The 17,277-nt window shown below is 42.2% G+C and overlaps 2 protein-coding genes across 3 annotated transcripts in view; both read left to right on the top strand.

The window, feature by feature from the left end:
• Positions 1–6,640: 6,640 nt before the first annotated feature.
• Positions 6,641–8,558, top strand: LOC116218768. Its single transcript, XM_031561516.2, has 2 exons — positions 6,641–7,195; positions 7,755–8,558. Exon 2 carries the CDS (start codon positions 7,806–7,808, stop codon positions 8,556–8,558), a length of 753 nt encoding a protein of 250 aa, XP_031417376.1. The 5' UTR covers positions 6,641–7,195; positions 7,755–7,805.
• Positions 8,559–9,894: 1,336 nt separating this feature from the next.
• Positions 9,895–17,277, top strand: part of rnf213b (ring finger protein 213b) — a 38,903-nt gene continuing 31,520 nt past the window's right edge. Inside the window, exons 1-17 of one of the 2 annotated variants that reach the window (XM_031561597.2) lie at positions 9,895–10,042; positions 10,633–10,839; positions 10,992–11,205; positions 11,321–11,376; positions 11,467–11,629; positions 11,743–11,892; positions 12,280–12,378; positions 12,508–12,636; positions 12,771–12,936; positions 13,155–13,319; positions 13,436–13,585; positions 13,813–14,435; positions 14,636–14,795; positions 14,945–15,162; positions 15,265–15,408; positions 15,528–15,680; positions 15,836–17,126. In XM_031561597.2, coding sequence (XP_031417457.1) covers positions 10,014–10,042; positions 10,633–10,839; positions 10,992–11,205; positions 11,321–11,376; positions 11,467–11,629; positions 11,743–11,892; positions 12,280–12,378; positions 12,508–12,636; positions 12,771–12,936; positions 13,155–13,319; positions 13,436–13,585; positions 13,813–14,435; positions 14,636–14,795; positions 14,945–15,162; positions 15,265–15,408; positions 15,528–15,680; positions 15,836–17,126 — 4,117 coding nt within the window. In that variant the 5' untranslated portion in view covers positions 9,895–10,013. Of the gene's footprint in view, positions 10,043–10,632; positions 10,840–10,991; positions 11,206–11,320; positions 11,377–11,466; positions 11,630–11,742; positions 11,893–12,279; positions 12,379–12,507; positions 12,637–12,770; positions 12,937–13,151; positions 13,320–13,435; positions 13,586–13,812; positions 14,436–14,635; positions 14,796–14,944; positions 15,163–15,264; positions 15,409–15,527; positions 15,681–15,835; positions 17,127–17,277 lie in introns of both variants that reach the window. The other variant, XM_031561598.2, reaches the window with a different exon arrangement.

Below are 17,277 nucleotides of genomic sequence, written 5' to 3'. Positions count from 1 at the left end.
CCCCCCCCCCCCATCTCACGGACAGCGTTGGGGGTGAGTGGTAACCGCGGCAGCACCCAATCGAAACGGCCAACCATCAGGTGGTGACACTGTGCAGTGTTTGATCACTTCATAAAAAACAAAACAAAACAAAAAATGATTGTGTACTCGTAGCTCTTGCAGTTCAGCAGGGATGTTTTTAGGTAAAGTACCTCGGTGAGACTCTCTTGCTAACCCCCAGCCCCGCATTCCCCCCTTCTCCCTCTCCTCCTCCTCGTCCTTCTCCTCCTCTTCTGAACATCAGGACAACAAGACCTCCTGAATCCGGACTAACACTCTCAAATCGGTCCAATCTCTAGCTCTCCCTCGGCCTTAAAATTTGTGTACATACGAGTCGAGGAATGACGCTGTTAATTTAATTTCATATGACTTTCTTTTCATGTCATTGTTTTGCTTTCCTTTTTTCTTGTACGGTGTAATAGATACGTACAAGATATTGAAACCAGTACTATTTTTCTTAGTGAAATTGCAGTGGGGTTTCTGGACTTATTGCGTTGTTTTTACAACACACACACACACACACACATGAATACACAGAAATGACACGCATCCAGTGACACTTGGGCCACACCAAGTAGCATAGTCACTCAAGCCCTCCTGGTGCCCAGCTCTATCAGCATACAGCATACAGCATAAAAGTCAGTCTTTCCCATGACCCTTTCATAATAATGGAATACAATTGGAATGGATAAAGTTGTCCATTTAGACACCCATGTGGGCACTGGCATTTTTGGATTTCGATTTCACCAGGGTTTGACAAATCCAAAAGTGTACGTGTGCGCATTTGATTTGTTTGAATCTTGGGTTTGGGGCACTTAAGGCCGTAAAGGTTTTGGTACACAATCGAGTCTCAGCTTTCACTCATCTAACTTCAAAAGCACAGAGAGGTTATTGTGCTGGAAATGAAGCAAGGCCTGTAATCATCACTATGTTCCAGTACCCTCCTGACAGGTCGTTTGCCAAAGCGCAGCTGACGTTTAAATGCCTTGCATACAACTTGCCGGTATGATGTTCAATCATGATACCTCAGCTCTGTGATTTGGATTCAGAACTCATCTTTGGGTATGGTGGACCCACAGCACTTTCACCTCTGGTTCACCTTTACAGAAGGGAATCAGACAAGTGTTTGCATTCCAAAGTTACCCTACTTCTTTTGGCTTTGACCTGTTCTATTCAAGACAGCATTTTTTTCCTTGGACTTCTTTCTTCTCCTTCACTCCACAATTTCTGACTGTTTTTTTTTTTTTTTTTCTCCCTCTCATTATCTTGCCTCTCTCCCTTTACCTGGCGCCAGTCCAGTTGAAGTGTGTGTGTGTGTGTGTGTGTGTGTGTGTGTGTGTAGGGCGAGAGTCGTGTGGTGAATGTGCTTACATTCATCATTTTGCCTCTTGAGAACCTTCCTCAAAGCCTCCAGACTGAAGTCTTTTTGGCGAGGTTAGCTCTCCAGCAGGCTGATGTGTGCAGCACCTGAGAGAGTGAGGGAAGAAAAGAACGAGAAGGAGAGGGAAGGAGGGAGGGATCAAGGGAAAGGGAGCATGCCAGGTTTAAAGTAGATGTGTGGGTTTTTTTTTTTGGTCTGAGAATTTGACAGGCACTTGTTTTTTTCCTTGAAGTTTAGCAACTACAAACCTCCAAAACTTCATTCCAGCACTATACTAGAGTGGAATGTCCACACTCAAAAGAAGGTCTTGGACAGGGCTGCTTTTGGAAGCATTATTGGGGGGGGAAAAATACATATGATGCATAAATGTATTCTAATGAATCCAAACAATTCTAAAGAGGTTATAAACTCCTGGTAGACAAACCCCTATGATCCACTTCATACATGTTGGTTTACATTTCTGCAGCTCTCTGTGCATATAGAGTATATCTAGGGGAGGAGACGTCTTCTGGACTCAAGTCTTTTGAGTACTCCATGATGTCAAAACTGTTCTCATTCACTTAGCACTCAGGTGTTCTGAAAAGCTACCTTCTGTTCTATTTATTTCCGAGGGAGCGAGGGTAATGGGCAATGAAACTTCTACACTAAGGTGTGGTGACCATGGGTCCTAAATTATGCTAGATTTATGAATTCTGCATTTAACTTGAAGTGCTTGGGAGTAATTCTGGTGCAAAAAGCAAAATTGTGTTTCTTTTTTTTTTTTCTCCTGACATTACATTTAAAAAGGTTAATTGCTCAACCATGTGTCCCCCACCCACCCACCCTCCACTCGGGCGGAGAAGAAGCTGTGCCCCCCCCCCCCCCACCCCCACCCCACCCCTCCGGTGAAATGCAAGCTGACTGCACTGCTTACTGACACAGAGCTGAAAGAGACCCTTACAATTGTATGCTGTAGGTTGGGTTGGCATTTTCAGAAATACCAATTAAACAATAAAAATGGTTACCTTTCAAATGACTCGTCGTCTCTACTGTTTGTTAATAGTAATGATATGTTCACATTTATTTTGTCAAAAAGCTTAAAGTTCAAACCGGTACTCCTACAGTGACTTTTGGGCTTGAAGTCCCAAAACGGTTATAGTATATGTATAAGTTAGTCTAAAGTCTAATCTATAGTTTAGTGTGCTCTTGATGGGTGTGGACTTATTATGGAGTTCATATTAACTTTTCCTCAGACCTCAGGCCTACTGATGAACACAATAGTCATTTTTGCCTTTCTCTTTTTCTCAAAAGGATTAAAGCTTCAGGTTGTTCATAAAAGATGGTGGTGCTGTTTAACTGTTAAAGCAAAAGCCCCTTACCCAGAAAATAATTTTCCCCTCAAGATATTAACTACAGTTAAAGTGTGTATGTATGCAGTTCCAATCCAGTTCATTAATCTGTGAACTCTTGGAATCCATAGTTTTACTCTTCTGAGTCCCATATTTACTGATGCTGACATGGTTCCTTATAACATTACTTTGCCAAGTTGGGCCTTTCTGTGTGTGAGTGAGGGAGAGAGCAGCTTATTCTTCAGGTGGACTTTTCTGGGATCACAGATGCTGAGCAGATGAAGTTCTGGAATTTCCAATGTGGAAGTGTGCACCGTGGACATCAAACACTTCTGACCCCTGGGGACCACGTGAGCGCACCGTAACTCTATATTCTACATGTGGGCCCAGGCCATCAATATGATCACTCCTGCCCTCTCCTTTCTCTGCACTCTTCCCATCTCTCCATGACTCTACTTCCTAACTCCTCATCTTTTGTTTGATCACTTTCTCTCTTCCGCTCTTCCTCAAACTTCTCCTGACCTTCTCTGTCAGCCCCTCATGATGTGCCCTGCCCCCTCCCTCGACCTCTTTCTCTCTCTGATGGACGCTCCATGAATTACAAGTTCAAAGTCAACTAATCACACCAGAAAGGCAGATGGGTCAGTCACTGCAAACATGAGTTGGCAACTGTGTTTTTTTATATTAAGGATGCAGTCCACAATACTGGCAAAAGGTTGTTGATACTTGAACTCAACAGCCAATCAAATCATACCTCTCTTGTCCATGCTTCTGAAACAACATATTGATTGGCTGGAATAGTGTATGACCCGGTTTGAGCTCCTTTGTTTCATTTAATTCATCCATTTACAGAGCCAGGACTGTGTAGAAACAGATTTATTTTAACACAGAGAACAAACAGTTAGAGGTCTATGAGGAGCAATACACTGAATCTGACAAAAAAAAAAATTGAAATAGAATCGCCGCCGTACCTTTTAAAGTGTGGCAGCATTTCAATTCTTTTCACCACAACTTGCAACTTTAGTAGGAGGGTAATGCTGACTTAAAGTTGCCGCCGTCAGTCAGCATGAGAAAGGGTTAGAACTGAGATCAGTCACTTACTCAGTGCATGCGGTGTGGTCATACTTGGCCAAGCGTGTTTGTCACTGGAAGCACGCAGAGGCATAAGTACACCTGGGTGGATGGGTGGGTGCAAGTACACACATGCACGTGCAATCAGAAACACTTGTCAGGAGGTCAAGAGATTTTTGTCTTTCCGTTCACTTAATCTCCATTCCACAGTCCATTACACACACACATTCTCCCTTTTTCTCCCTCTGTCAATCATGTGTCTTGCGTGATTGGGATTTAACAACTTCCTCTGTGTGCTCACATCTGACCCCTTTCATGGTGACATATTTGGTCTTGAATTAATGGTTTCCGAAAAGAGTTAAGAATAAGAGAGAAGACCAGAGGGCCCTGCTATTAGATTGTTTGCTTTACAGAAGCGGCTGTTTAGTTGTCCTGATTTTGTCTCTGTTTTAAAGACACTCGTGCAAGTGGTCGTTGGTAATTGTAACTTTTGTAAGGTATGCTCCACACCACTGTACGGCAAGGACAGAAGTGTTTGTGCTAAAACGCAGACAATGAAATTAGTGCTAGTCTTTCATTATGAATTAAGTCAGATAACAATGTTGTCGACCTATTGTAGCTTCAGGTTGTAGCATCTCAACTTAAAGCAACAGAATAATCCAGAATAGAGATATTTGGAAGTTCCTTTTGGTCTGTGGTGTGTATGGTGTGGAGAGACTCTAGAAGGACACACCTCTCTTATGAAAGCCTTCCAACGAGGGAGAGAGGGGTGGGTAGCTGGACAGATGGATATAAGAGCTTGGATGTCGGTGATAACCACCACCAAAAGAGATATTAACAGCAACTTGTGATCTTTGGAATCAAATCCTTCTTCTGTAAGGTATGTGTATCTTAATGTTTTTTTTACAAGTGATTGACAGTTTACTATTTATATTGAACTAAATGCTGCACAGCAAAAAATAGCTTTTTTATTATTCTGTTTAAAGATTAAAGTATTCCTAATGGTATAAAATAATATGATATAAAGATTAGAAAGGGGTTCATCTTTTAGAGAGGAAATAGGATTGCTACTAACCTCTATAGGGTTTATGAGATAATATGATTTTTTATTTTTTTTCTTCAGTCTTATTTTAGCATAGGTCAATTCTACTTCATTTTACCTCATGTAGACCACATAGTCTTTATCTTTTGCCACATTTCCAAAGAGTGCTCCAGAGATAATAGATAGAGATGCATGTAGAACAGGGCCATGCTGCATTTCTGTACTGTACTCTAAAAGGTATATTCAAGTGTACGTAATATGTATCCCAAACACATAACATAGAGCATGAGAGAAACGATGACATTGGCATGGTTCTGTGTTTGACGCTCAGGATGAGGGGTGCGTTATGGCTGCTCTCCCTGATCACTCTGGGTGCCTCTCAGAAGAGCCGCAGACAGAACAGAGAGTGGGACTACAGGACAGAGGGTGAGCTCTCTCTCTCTCTCTCTCTCTCTCTCTCTCTCTCTCTCTCTCTCGCTCTCTCTCTCTCTCTCTCTCTCGCTCTCTCTCTCTGTGTATATGTGTACATATGTCTTGTACATTCTTATGTTCATTGTCATATCAGCTGTCCAAAATATCAGCATTACTATACTAGGTGACCAGTCTATAGCATATAGATATTAGTATTGATTTGTGCTGTTGTTCCACATGAAACCAATGCATTGATGAATGAAGGTTGAAAGAAATGGAATGCAATGCATCATGTTTACTCTGCTGTGTGCCAAACTGCAGCAGAGAAGGTGAACACTAGAGGGTGTGCAAACCTCACTCTTGTGCTGGATAACTGGAAGTACGCCATCATGACACAGGTCAAAGACCTGCTCCTTAATGATCACAGCACTGTGCTGCCTGACTATGCGAGGTGAGTAAGTTAGACGAGGTTGTATTTGTTTAGTGTCTAAATACTCAAACTCAAATTTAGATTAAGTTATAATTACTTGCACTTTATTATTGAACAGACATGTCCTCCCTCTCCCCCGTCCCTCCCTCTAGGATCGAGCCTCTTTCTGAAGCACTGAGTGACCTCTACAAGGAGTTCAATGCACTGAAGGAGCGCCTCGGCGAGCTGACGACCAAGTTTGAGGGGGTAGAGGGCTTTGTGGATGACGTACGGGCGGGTAGAAGCCCCTCACCACCCAGGCCCGAGAGGCCGCCCCTCCCTGGGGAGGAGGTGCCCCCGCCACATCTCATGCCTGCTGGGGAGGGGGCCAGACAGGGCCGCAGGGGGACCAGAGTGGTGGTCAGGAGGGTGAAGAAGCCCCAGTCTTCAGACAATTCAAGGGCTTGAGCGGCCTCACAAGATGGCCACACACACACACACACACATTTAATACACACACACACACACACACACAGATACTTAATACACACACACTTCCTGAGGTCATATTAAAATATTTAATTCTCATGCAATCTAAGATAAGAGGGTGTTGTAATGACATGAAGATTTAATCCAAAGACTGGATGCAATGTATATACGTATGTAAGCTGATTAATCACGGAGGGTGTCATTTGTAAGATAAATAATAAAGGTCTGTCACTAAATAAATAAGGTGTACATCATTCTTGATGAGTCTTGTTCTCCCTATCAGCCCATGATGTTAATAAGGGGTTATCAGCCCCCCCCCCCCCCCCCCCCCCTTTAAACCTGCACCAAGAACGCATGATCAAAGTCAGTATATATCTTGTTTCAAGTATAAAGTATGATATATAATATTGATATTAGTAGGCTGACGGATCCCTCGAAGCAGGGTTTTCAACTCGTGCACAATGAGTTTCTATTCAGAGGAATCATTGTATTGCTTTATAAAGGTGAGTGGGGGCGCTGTTTCACAAGAGACACCGTTTTTTGTTTTTTATTTGTTTTTTTATTTTGTATTTGTTAAAATTGGAATTGAGTTTTCATATTGCCTTTCGGTGCATGGGTTGTATACATATGAGATTGGTGTAGGGCTATGTTTCTTGGAAGTAGAGTTGCAAAGATCCCCTTAGCTTAATTCAGAAACCTAATCAGCCTTTTAATCGCCTAACGAAAATGATCCCAGAAACGAAACCGAAAATATTTCCCCAAGGCTTTATAATAAATCTCAGTGCGACTCCAGCAAGTAAACGATCAGTGTTGCATCTTGTCGGATGGTGTAATCATCACTTACAGTTGCAGTTTTTAGGTCTACCATTCTAACGATATACAAAACAAGGCACATTTTTACACTTCAATCAAGATGTGAAACATGAGGAAATAACTTCACTGTGCTCAGGTCTGTTATTACTCTGCATGTGCCGGGAATTTGACAGTTGTTTGGACTTTCTCATCGAGACATGCTCTTTGCCCAGGTTTGTGCCCTGGCTTTTTCTTTGCTTTAACTGATATACTTTAAAACTCCAACATTGCAGTAAATGTTGTATGCTATGCTGGGGCATGACGGTAATTTGACTGTTTGCGTAACATAATGTATAAGGCTGGTTAATGGACTTATCGACGTACTTGTAGAAAACACTTTATTTAGAACACTAAATTTAGTCTTTAAAAGTTTTCAAGGCGTAAGATACATAGTCTATGCAGGTGCAACTACCCTTCATGGGACTGGCGGTGTGATAAGGTAATCAATGCACCAATGAAGGAGGAAATGAAACTTAGTTTGGAGAGGTAATGAAACTTAGGAATGAAGAGGAACTAGTGCGGACAGGAACAGCGCTTTATCAGTATTTATCAGTATTGAGACAGTCAGCTTGCACAGTGTTGGGAGCATTACACTCCGCGTGAAATGTGTGATGTCATCATATGAGAACGAATTGTGGATTGTGGGGAAGATGGTCAGGGGGGAGCAGATTGCTGGGGAGCAGTATCATTGGAACAACTATAACGTTTACCCTTGCTGTATGTTATTGATAGTGCTCAAAGCCTAATCCTCAGTGAACCAAAGAGGAAGGCTCCAACGAGAATATGACGAGGAAGAGGGCGTGGAAGAGGGCCAGGGCAGATGCCCAGAAGCAAACCCATAAGAAAGGCAAGAGGCCTCAGAAGAAGGAGTTAGCAGCAGCTCAGCCCTCTGAGGCTAGTGCCTCACCAGGCAGGACTGAAGAACAAGATGAGGACTGTAGTACTGAACTCATACACAGAAAGAACGAGGAGGACACGGATCAGGTTCCTCCAGAGACGGCCCAGAAGTCCAACGATGACCAGGCAGCCAAAGCTCCAGATGGGAAGATGGAGAAACCCGATGCCCCGAATCAGATGAAACATCGAGGGATACACGTACAAACGCAGACCGATTTAGTCCCCCAGATGACACAGGAAACCCAGACAGATTTCACTGAGACCACAGTGCGGACACAAGGACAAACACAGCCTGGGACCAAAGCAGCCAGTGAGGGGACGGAACCCTCACCACCTGAGAGAGAGCCACAACAGGGCTCTCTGAAGAAAGAGGGAGACATCAAGGGAAAACACAGTGACAAGGTGTCTGAGAAAGACAGGAAACAGGAGACATCCGAGAAGGACACTGACACAGCATCAGAGGGGACGAATCCGCAAGTAACCTCAGAGAACCAGGAGGGAGACGTGGAGAGGATGGACACTGATGCAGACGGAGACCTGGGGTCTTCCACTGACCCGCCTGCAGGGAGAAAATCATACGCCCAGGCTACTGCTGGAAACAGTAGAACCAAAGAAACACAAAATAAACCAATCAGGTGAGGTTTATAGTATGTCTTTAAATGTGGCATATACTGTATTTTTGCAGATATACAAAAATGTGTATTTACAAAACAATGTCATGTCTAATGATATAGCTAGTGATGTATTGATCTAATATCTATCTATCTGTCTATTGATGTTAGAAATATCTGTTATTGGAATATTTTAAATGTATTCTTACATGTTAATGGTTCCTTCTTATAGCAAACAACCCTCAGCCAAGACACCCTCTGGAAATCCAGTGTTCACCTTTCATATGTATGCAGTGTTGGACAAAAAGTTTAAGTTCAACAGAGATCATGACACACTGCTCTTTCTCACTGAGCAAGACTCATTTTCCATTAATGTAGTCAATTGCATGTGAGTATTTTCTCTAAGAATTGTAGATATGTATGATCATCCACCCTATATATATTTTACTTCTTTTCCTTAGAAATCAGTTTTAGCTGCATTTAATTAATATGCTTCTTTATCTCTCAGAGACCTTGAAAAAGGTGGAACATTAGTAGAAGCAACTTGGACAGCAGATGAGACATTAAGTGGCATTTTCACGTACAAATATGGGGTTCAACAACGGCAAAAGCAAACAGAAGAAATGGCCTTGAGACGCATTGAAATTCCATTTGGCAGTCATGTGAAAGGTAAGATAGCAATGATATCATGGGAACTGTAAAGAATATTTCTGGATTTAATATTCAATATAGAACACTGATACTGGACTTTATTTGTATGTCGTATACCTTATGCTAACATACTGTAATGGCAGTTCTAATATTTCATCAGATTCTCTATGAATATGGTTCTCACATTGTTGGTTCTCATGTTTTAGAATTGCACCTTTATGAGGGCCACATTAATCCTTGCGGGACTTTTCGGGACTGGATCACTGGTTGGATAAAGTCTGCAGAGAAGACCATTTCCAAAACCTGGGAAGCTTCTGCAAGAGTGTTGTTGGACCAAATCTTTCAGAAATGGGAGCCATCCAATCAAGAAACCATCCGAGAATTTGCACAGCACTTGAACCATTATCAAAAGGGTTTTATGACTGCATGTCAAAGGATCGGTTATCCTGGTGAATTCCACCCTCCTGAGATCAAGGTAAAGGAGTGAAATAATGCTTTAAGTCCAGGTATCTCTACATGATCTTTGTATTACTCTGAAACTGTGGGTGCTGTGACTCTTTTTTTGGGGTACTTTGACACTTGATATATTTCTCTTTCTTGTCCTTTTCTAACAAAGGTGTCAGAGATGATTGGCTCACGTTTGGGTCATCTCCTATTTGAAGATACAGAGGGAAAATCTCCAAACAAACCATTGCAACACAACCTCTTGTTGCAGGGCTTTTCTGTGTTCCAGGTCTGCAATGCATGTAACATTGACCTTGACGTAAAGAACCTGGCTAGGCTCTGTGAATTGGTGTCCTCACAGGCATTAGAAGGCAAACACGTGGATGACATGAAGGCAGCCTTTGCAACTCCAGCATAGTAAGTCCTGAGGCTAGGTGTGGTATTCAGTTTCCTACTTAAAGGTGTAATTGGTTGCATCTCTTCGTAAGAAAATGTGATAGAATTATATTTTGAAAAATTTATCTTTGGCAGGCAGAAGAGCAGTGAACACATTTTAAGATACTTAAAAGTTTAAGTTAAGCCAGATAATGTGGTTTATGTTTATGTCATCTATGGAAATTATTGTATAAAAATTAATGTCATACGTCCTGCTCTCATTTAAAGGTACAGTCCACGATTCTAATCCAATACACTTTTTATCAAATTCAGCAAATTGCCCCTCACGGTTCTCTATCTGTCCGTTCTGTGTTTGCACTAAAAATGGTGCTTGTACAGAGTCCTGGCCATACCCAATTCCAGCCTATAAACACATTGCTTCAGGAGCATGGAAGGGAGGGGTGTAATTTGAATTGAAATATAAATATAGCATATATAAATATAAATAACAATATTTCACCAGAATTGCAGACTCTGCCTTTAATACTTGTAACATGTGTAAGCTGTGCTACACCGCACTGCAGTAAAGAATTTTACTTCATTTAACGTCAAGTCTTTTGCCTCCTCTCCAGTTTGGTCTGTGGTCTGATGAATCACTGTGCGAAGAGGATGGTGTCAGAGGTGGTGCTGCTGGTCCCATTGCTGCACACCCTCAGGCAGCCAGGAGCAGACTCACACAGGCTTGGGCCCGCTGTGGAAGAGAGCAGCTGGGCTGGGTTGGAATGTGTAGTGTACAGTTCCTTTAGAGATCGACTCAGAAGCTTCCCTGACAAGAGAAGGTAACATCTCCATCAAAGACAATGTGATATATTGACTGTAGTAGTGGGTGTGGAGGCTAATAATCAGTTTCATTTTGTTTTTTATTGAAACTAGGCTTTGTGGTTTGGTGTCTAGTTGCTTTAGAATGACGTCTCTCTTTTTTGTTGTTGAGGATAATGATGGAGTTGTTGGGCTATCACAAGTCATTGGTCCAGGAGAGGCCTCACATTTTAATCAGCTGGCTGTCTATGGTGGCCTTGGAGGACATTCCTGAGTTTGTTACGCTGACTAAAATCACCCCAGAGTATGTGATTCAGAGCCTGCTATACAGACTGAGGCAGTTTGACCAAAGGCTGGATAATAATACAACGCCCAAAGTCCTTGAGGTAACCATACAAGTGCAAAATATAACTGTGGCAAAATTCCTACTTAGTATTTCATTAATACATAGTGTTATCTGTGTATTTTACCTTCTGGTTTGTTTTGTATGTGCACATTCAGGTGACTGAGAGCATCCTATCACTTCTGCTAAAGAGACTTGAGGAGGACAAAGAGAGGTCATTTTCTAAAATAAATCCCACCAAAAATGAAAGACTATTTTGCATTATGTGTGCATCATTTCTATTTGTAATATGTCCCATTTACAGGATGCATGGTTCTGAGGTGGTTGAGTCTGTTCTGGAGTGTTGCGTCCGTGTACACAAAAGTGTTTGTCAAATGGCGCGGCTCGTCTCCTCGTGCAAAATGGCAGTGTTATCTTTCCAACTTTTATTGAAGGTTGCTGAAATGATGGACGTGCAGATTGTGAAGGTAAAGAACATCACAAATCACTGCCACCATTCAACTCTAATCTCTAATTTTCAACTGTAAATTCCATTACATCTTGGTAAATGCTGCAGTCCTAATGCTAGTCTCTGTTACAGGCTAGTGAGGACGAGGAAAGCACAGACAAACAGGCCAGGCTCACTGTTAAACTTGAACACATTCAGCAGGAATTCAGTCATTGGAGAGACAAACTTCTTCACTTACCATTGCTGAAAACCAAGCAACTTTCTTATCCTAAAGAAATAGAGGTAACTGTCAATTCCAAATCAATATATTTTGTTTTAGAAAAGAAGTTTTAGAAATATACTGTTTGAAATGATTTGGAACCACCACTCAACCACTGTAATTTACATGAACTTATAAGCAAAAGTAGAATTCATTTTTTATATCATCTTAATGTTTTCTCACAGACACTTTGCATTCTCAGCATAATACAACAGAGATGCTCTGATGATGGTCCTTCCTACAAGCTGTCTTTATGTATGACCAATGTGTTTGTGCAAGGGATAGAGGTCAAGCAGCCATATTTAGCATTAAGTCTTTCTGTGCTGAGACACCAGAACCAACGAGGAACAAGATATGCCCCAACAGTATTGCTGTCCTCTCTCATATGATGTATGCTCCTGTCCTGCTAGCTGTGGGATGCCTTGTTTTGGGTGGAGTGCTCAGTGAAAGGTGTCGCAGATCGATGGAGGAGTCGACTGGAGAAGGACCTGAGGAGGAGGATATGCCAGGTAGGACCACACCTCAATAGCTCAACCCTTAAGCAATTCAAGAATGTGGACATGAGCCAGTTATGTACATCAAGGAAATATTGGGTATGTGCTCTGTCTGGATATGGAATGGTCTGTTTTTCTATACAGATTCAGGAAAATGACAGAGTTGCCATTTGCTGCCTGGAGACAGCTGTCACAGCTATGGAGAAAAAGCATGCAACCATCAAGATCTGCTTCAAAGACTCGTGCTTAGCAGCGATCAAGAGCATTTGCAATGTAAGTGCCAAGCATTCACGAGCCATTGGAGTTGTTCCTCTGCCTCTCAGTAAGTTGACCTCTGTGTCTGTTTATTGTCTTTGCCTACCTATCCTTTCTTGATATCTAGATGTTTTTTACCACTGTTTTTACAGAGTGGGAAAGAGGGAGACCTTGTGAAGCATCTCCTTTATTGCTCTACTGCGCTCCCCTCCTGGATCCTGTCTGCCATCCTATTGGAGTCTTCGGCGCGTTACACCGAAAATCCAATTGGCCAGCTGTTGGAGCCTCAGTCCGCCATTTGCCAGATTCTGTCTCAAGGTCAGTTCTCACTCAGATCAGAATAATGTAGGGTTTTCAGTGTATGACTATATGACTTCAAAAGCTTCAGTATTTCACCTGTAACTATTTTGTCATCCATTATATGGCTATGCTTATGTTCATTAATGCTTATGTTAAAACTACATGCATCGCTCTCCCGAAAAAAATTCCCCACCTTTTTGACATTATTGATTATTGATTATTATATTTTACAGCAGGCAGCCAGACGTGGTCATTGGATGATGAGGCTAGTGCAGTAATACAGGGATGCCGGACTGCCTTTGGTGACCTGCTTAAAGACTTGTATCAGGGTGATGTTTGCGTTGGCCATCTGAAAACCACCTTGAAAAATCGAGACAACTTTAAAAGACTTTATAGTCAGTGTAAGCATGGTTATTCCTGAAATTAATTCAATTTTCTGAACAGTATGTCATTCTATTAATCGACAAGATTAGAGGTTATTCTTCATTATAATCATTACCATTAAATCTCTTTCTAGCAAGAAGAATTTCAAAGGATGAAGTATTCTCTCTTGATCCAGAGAAACTGTTACTTCTTCGAGAGAAAGACCTCAAGGCTTTCAATGATCAGAAAATGCACATGGATACTCTCATCAAGATGATGGGGAAGGTCTCAGAGGTCATTGCTGGTGAGTTCGTTTATAGCGAATAGCATATTTAACAGAGATTTCTGACAGCACATCTAGATTGATGAGGAGTCTACTGGGTTGGGAATCTTCAACTGGCGTTTAGTACAACTGTATTCATTTCCGAAAGGGTCACACAGGGGTTGTCTCAATTCTCTCTCATTTCATCTATAAAGTACAGTTCAACAATGCTACTGTATCTTGCCAACATGTTATTGATTTTCCAACAGCACCAGAGATGTCTATCCTTGAGCACCACCACAGGGCTGACCTGGACTCAATTGGACTGAATAAACTGGTGTCGCTTCAACCATTCGATTCTGATGAACAGCGTGACCAGGTGCCATCCAGGTTGATTTTATGGTACAGAACAGAACCTGAGGTTTTACAGATGGCCAGGGAAATGTTTGAAGTGCAAGACAGCAGCCTCATCTTGAGCTACTGGGAAGATGAAGCAACGTCAGTGGCATCATGGGTTTTGAGTGAAAGGCCAGTGGCTGTCACCCTGTCTCACGTCTGTAGCGAAGTCTGGGATCCTTGTTTGCAGAGTTTCCATCAGCTTGGTCGGAGGATTGCCAACTCATCTGTGACTTTTGAGGAGCTGGATAGGACTCTGAAGAGGGCAGGAGACGAGGGCAGCGGTGACCAAATCCAAAAGGAGCTGGTCCTCCTGGAGCGCATCCTGGTGGATCACAAAGATCTGACGGCAGGATGGGCTGACCAGAGACTTCAGCAGATACAGCAGTATCGACAGCTCCATGATGCATCAGAATCTGCCAATGTTATTTTGAAGATGAGAGAAAGATTGAGGTTGGCAGGAGACTTTCAGAAAATCCACTGTCTCACACAGCTGGTAAGAGAATGGTTGCATAATATTTTGACTATGACTAACAAACCGGTATACATTCTTGTTGACAGTATTTTGGCTATCATAAAGACACATTTGTTGTTGTTTTTATTAGTATACAATGAGAACATATTTTACTCCATCATAATGTAGCCAATTAAGTATACTACAGAGAGAAGTAACTAATTAAGTCATGTTTTATGTAGAGAGAAGCGTCATTCCAACAGAGGACACTGTCAGCACTGAGTGATGAGCTCATCAATGCTAAGCAGTTATTGTCCAAAGTCACTACCCAGCATACAGTCAGCCTGAACGCATTTCTAGACAGTCATGGTTTGGTTACATGGGTCAAAGAGAATCTCAAGAGTGAGTAATCTTTGAATGATTTAATTGTTCAGTGCTGCCTCATTGAAAATGGTTGTGTAATACAAATAAATAACAATTAGAGGCAGTATTTCACATATAATCATTATAATAAAGAACATGGATTACACTTTGTGTATTACATTTGACAGACCTGAGGGATCTGAAGGTCTTTGTGGACTTGGCTTCAATTTCTGCTGGAGAGAATGACACAGAAATCGACAAAGTGGCCAACTTCCATGATGCTGTGATGGGCTATAGTCCACTCCTCTACACAATACGTCCCACATCAGGATTTGCGGAATTCATGGCTTGTGCCCAACCACTTTGGGACACCCTGAAAAGAGATGAGAAGCTTCCAGAGAAACTAGTAATTATTTGAGAAAGAAAAACAATATAGCTACTCAAGACTAGTCTGTAGTCTATTACTAAAGTATTTGTGTGAAATATTTGTTGTTCAATTTGTTCTCAGCGAGATTCCCACCGTTGTCTTGACTGGTTGAAAGGGTTGAAAGAGACTCATGGATCGGTGGAACAGTCCTCTCTTTCTCTTGCTTCAGATATCAATAACCATGGGGTGTACCAGGTGCAGAGGTTTCAGGACCAAAATGGCAAGGTAAATGCTGTGAAAACTGTAGCAATGCTACATGCTATAGCAACTGTTTATACATTTGAATTGTGTGCTTTAACTGATACTTTACTGATCACTCTGTTACATGATCTGTGTTGTTCTAGGAATGCCTGCATAATATGCTTTTAATGAGAGTGAGGAAGGATACTGGGAGCAAGACATACAGACTGGATGAATTGCTGGAACTACAGAACAAGCTCATGCTAATGTCATCAAAGGGAGACCATGGGAAGGAGCAAGTCAATAGGTTCACTCAGGTCAGATGGTCCAAAGACCAATCGCACCTCACTAAATTATTCATAACACGATGTGTACACTTGAAAATGTGTACGTTGAGGATTCTTCTTGAGCCCTTTGTTAAGCAGATTCTCTCAATAAACATGTGTATTGACTCTCCTGGCTCCATCAACAGGTATTTGAAGGAGTTCAGAGACTGGCTGGTATCCTTCTACAGATCCAGTCTGCCGGCAACATCCTTTTCCGGGACTTGGAAGCCGTAGTCCATTGCAGCCAAAAGAAGCAGCCCTGCATTCGAGTCGAATTCAGTCTGCTACAAAAGCATGTTGTCTATGAAGGAGAGGTCACAGAAAGCCTGCAAGAGCTTAGCCGCTCCATGGAGGCTTGCTACAAGGATTGGTGTGGCTTTTTATCTGAGATACGGTCACAGTTTCCCACACTGAACCACTTTTCCTCGGAACAGCTGGTCTACTTGAGCAAATCAATCCACAACATCTGTACCAAGCGTGTTTCTGTGCCACAGCAGGTCTGGCATCTACTGGCCCCCATTAAATCAGGCTGTACATTGAGTGATGTGAGGAAGGCTTTCAGTATGGCAACAGTTGTGGAAAGCGCCACTTCAGAGCTTTTAGATACTGAGGAAAGCAGTGAGGAGGGTAGTATGGATCGCATTGTTGATATGTCTGAAGATGAAGTGGAATATAGCAATGATGAATCTGAGCAAGAGGAATGGACAGAAGACTTTGACTCTCAACCATCATTTCAAGCTCATGATGAAATAATGGACATGGACACTGTTGAGAGGTTGGAGGACCTTTGGAAAAGTTTCAAAGAGGGCATGCCAAGATACCTAACAGAACAAATAGACCTCAGAACCCTGGCAAATTTCCTGACTCTCCTCTCTGAGGTGAATGAACATCAAGTCAAGCGGAAACTACCTCCTGGTTTTCAGGAAGGCAGGCCTAACCTTCTTCTTTGCCCAGCAACCGAGGTGCTTAGAACTGCCCTGTCTGTTTACATGGAAAGCCCAGACCAGACCCTTCCGTCCACTGATGAAGTTCTCATGTGTCAGGGAGACACCACAGAAGAGCAAGTCGAAATATTTCTGCGGCGATGCCTCACAAAGTGTGCTGTTAGGGATCGTCAGAAGATCTACACTCTGATAAATCCAGACCTCCTGCCTTATGATGTGAGTGTGGCCTTGGGCGAGTACTTTGAGGCCTTTGACAAAACTGCAGGTCCTCACTATCGTCTGGTGATGGTCTGCCCCGTGACACACCAGGGTAGATATGTTCCATCTTTTTTCAGCAGCTACAAAGTACAGGTTGGATTAAGTTCCACAGCTGATAAAGCAAAAAGGTACATCCATCAGCACTTCAGTGTTCCCTCGCAGTCACACCATCTCCAAGATGTCTACCCAGCTAACCTATCTGTTTGGATCATATCATCAGAACGCCCTGCTGTTGGTGAGAATACTTTAAGCATTTCCCTGGAATTTAATGTAGGAAGCAAAAATCAACACATTCACAATTATTTTATTGGAGTCTAGAGTTACTAGCATGTTTAATTCCTTTGTAGGCTTGAAGTAGGTATGCTAATTGTTACGATTAGTAATAT

Source organism: Clupea harengus, chromosome 23 (assembly GCF_900700415.2).
Source record: "Clupea harengus chromosome 23, Ch_v2.0.2, whole genome shotgun sequence".
Taxonomy (NCBI): domain Eukaryota; kingdom Metazoa; phylum Chordata; class Actinopteri; order Clupeiformes; family Clupeidae; genus Clupea; species Clupea harengus.
The sequence above is the reverse complement of the archived record's forward strand: the minus strand, read 5'-3'. Positions and strand labels throughout refer to the sequence as shown.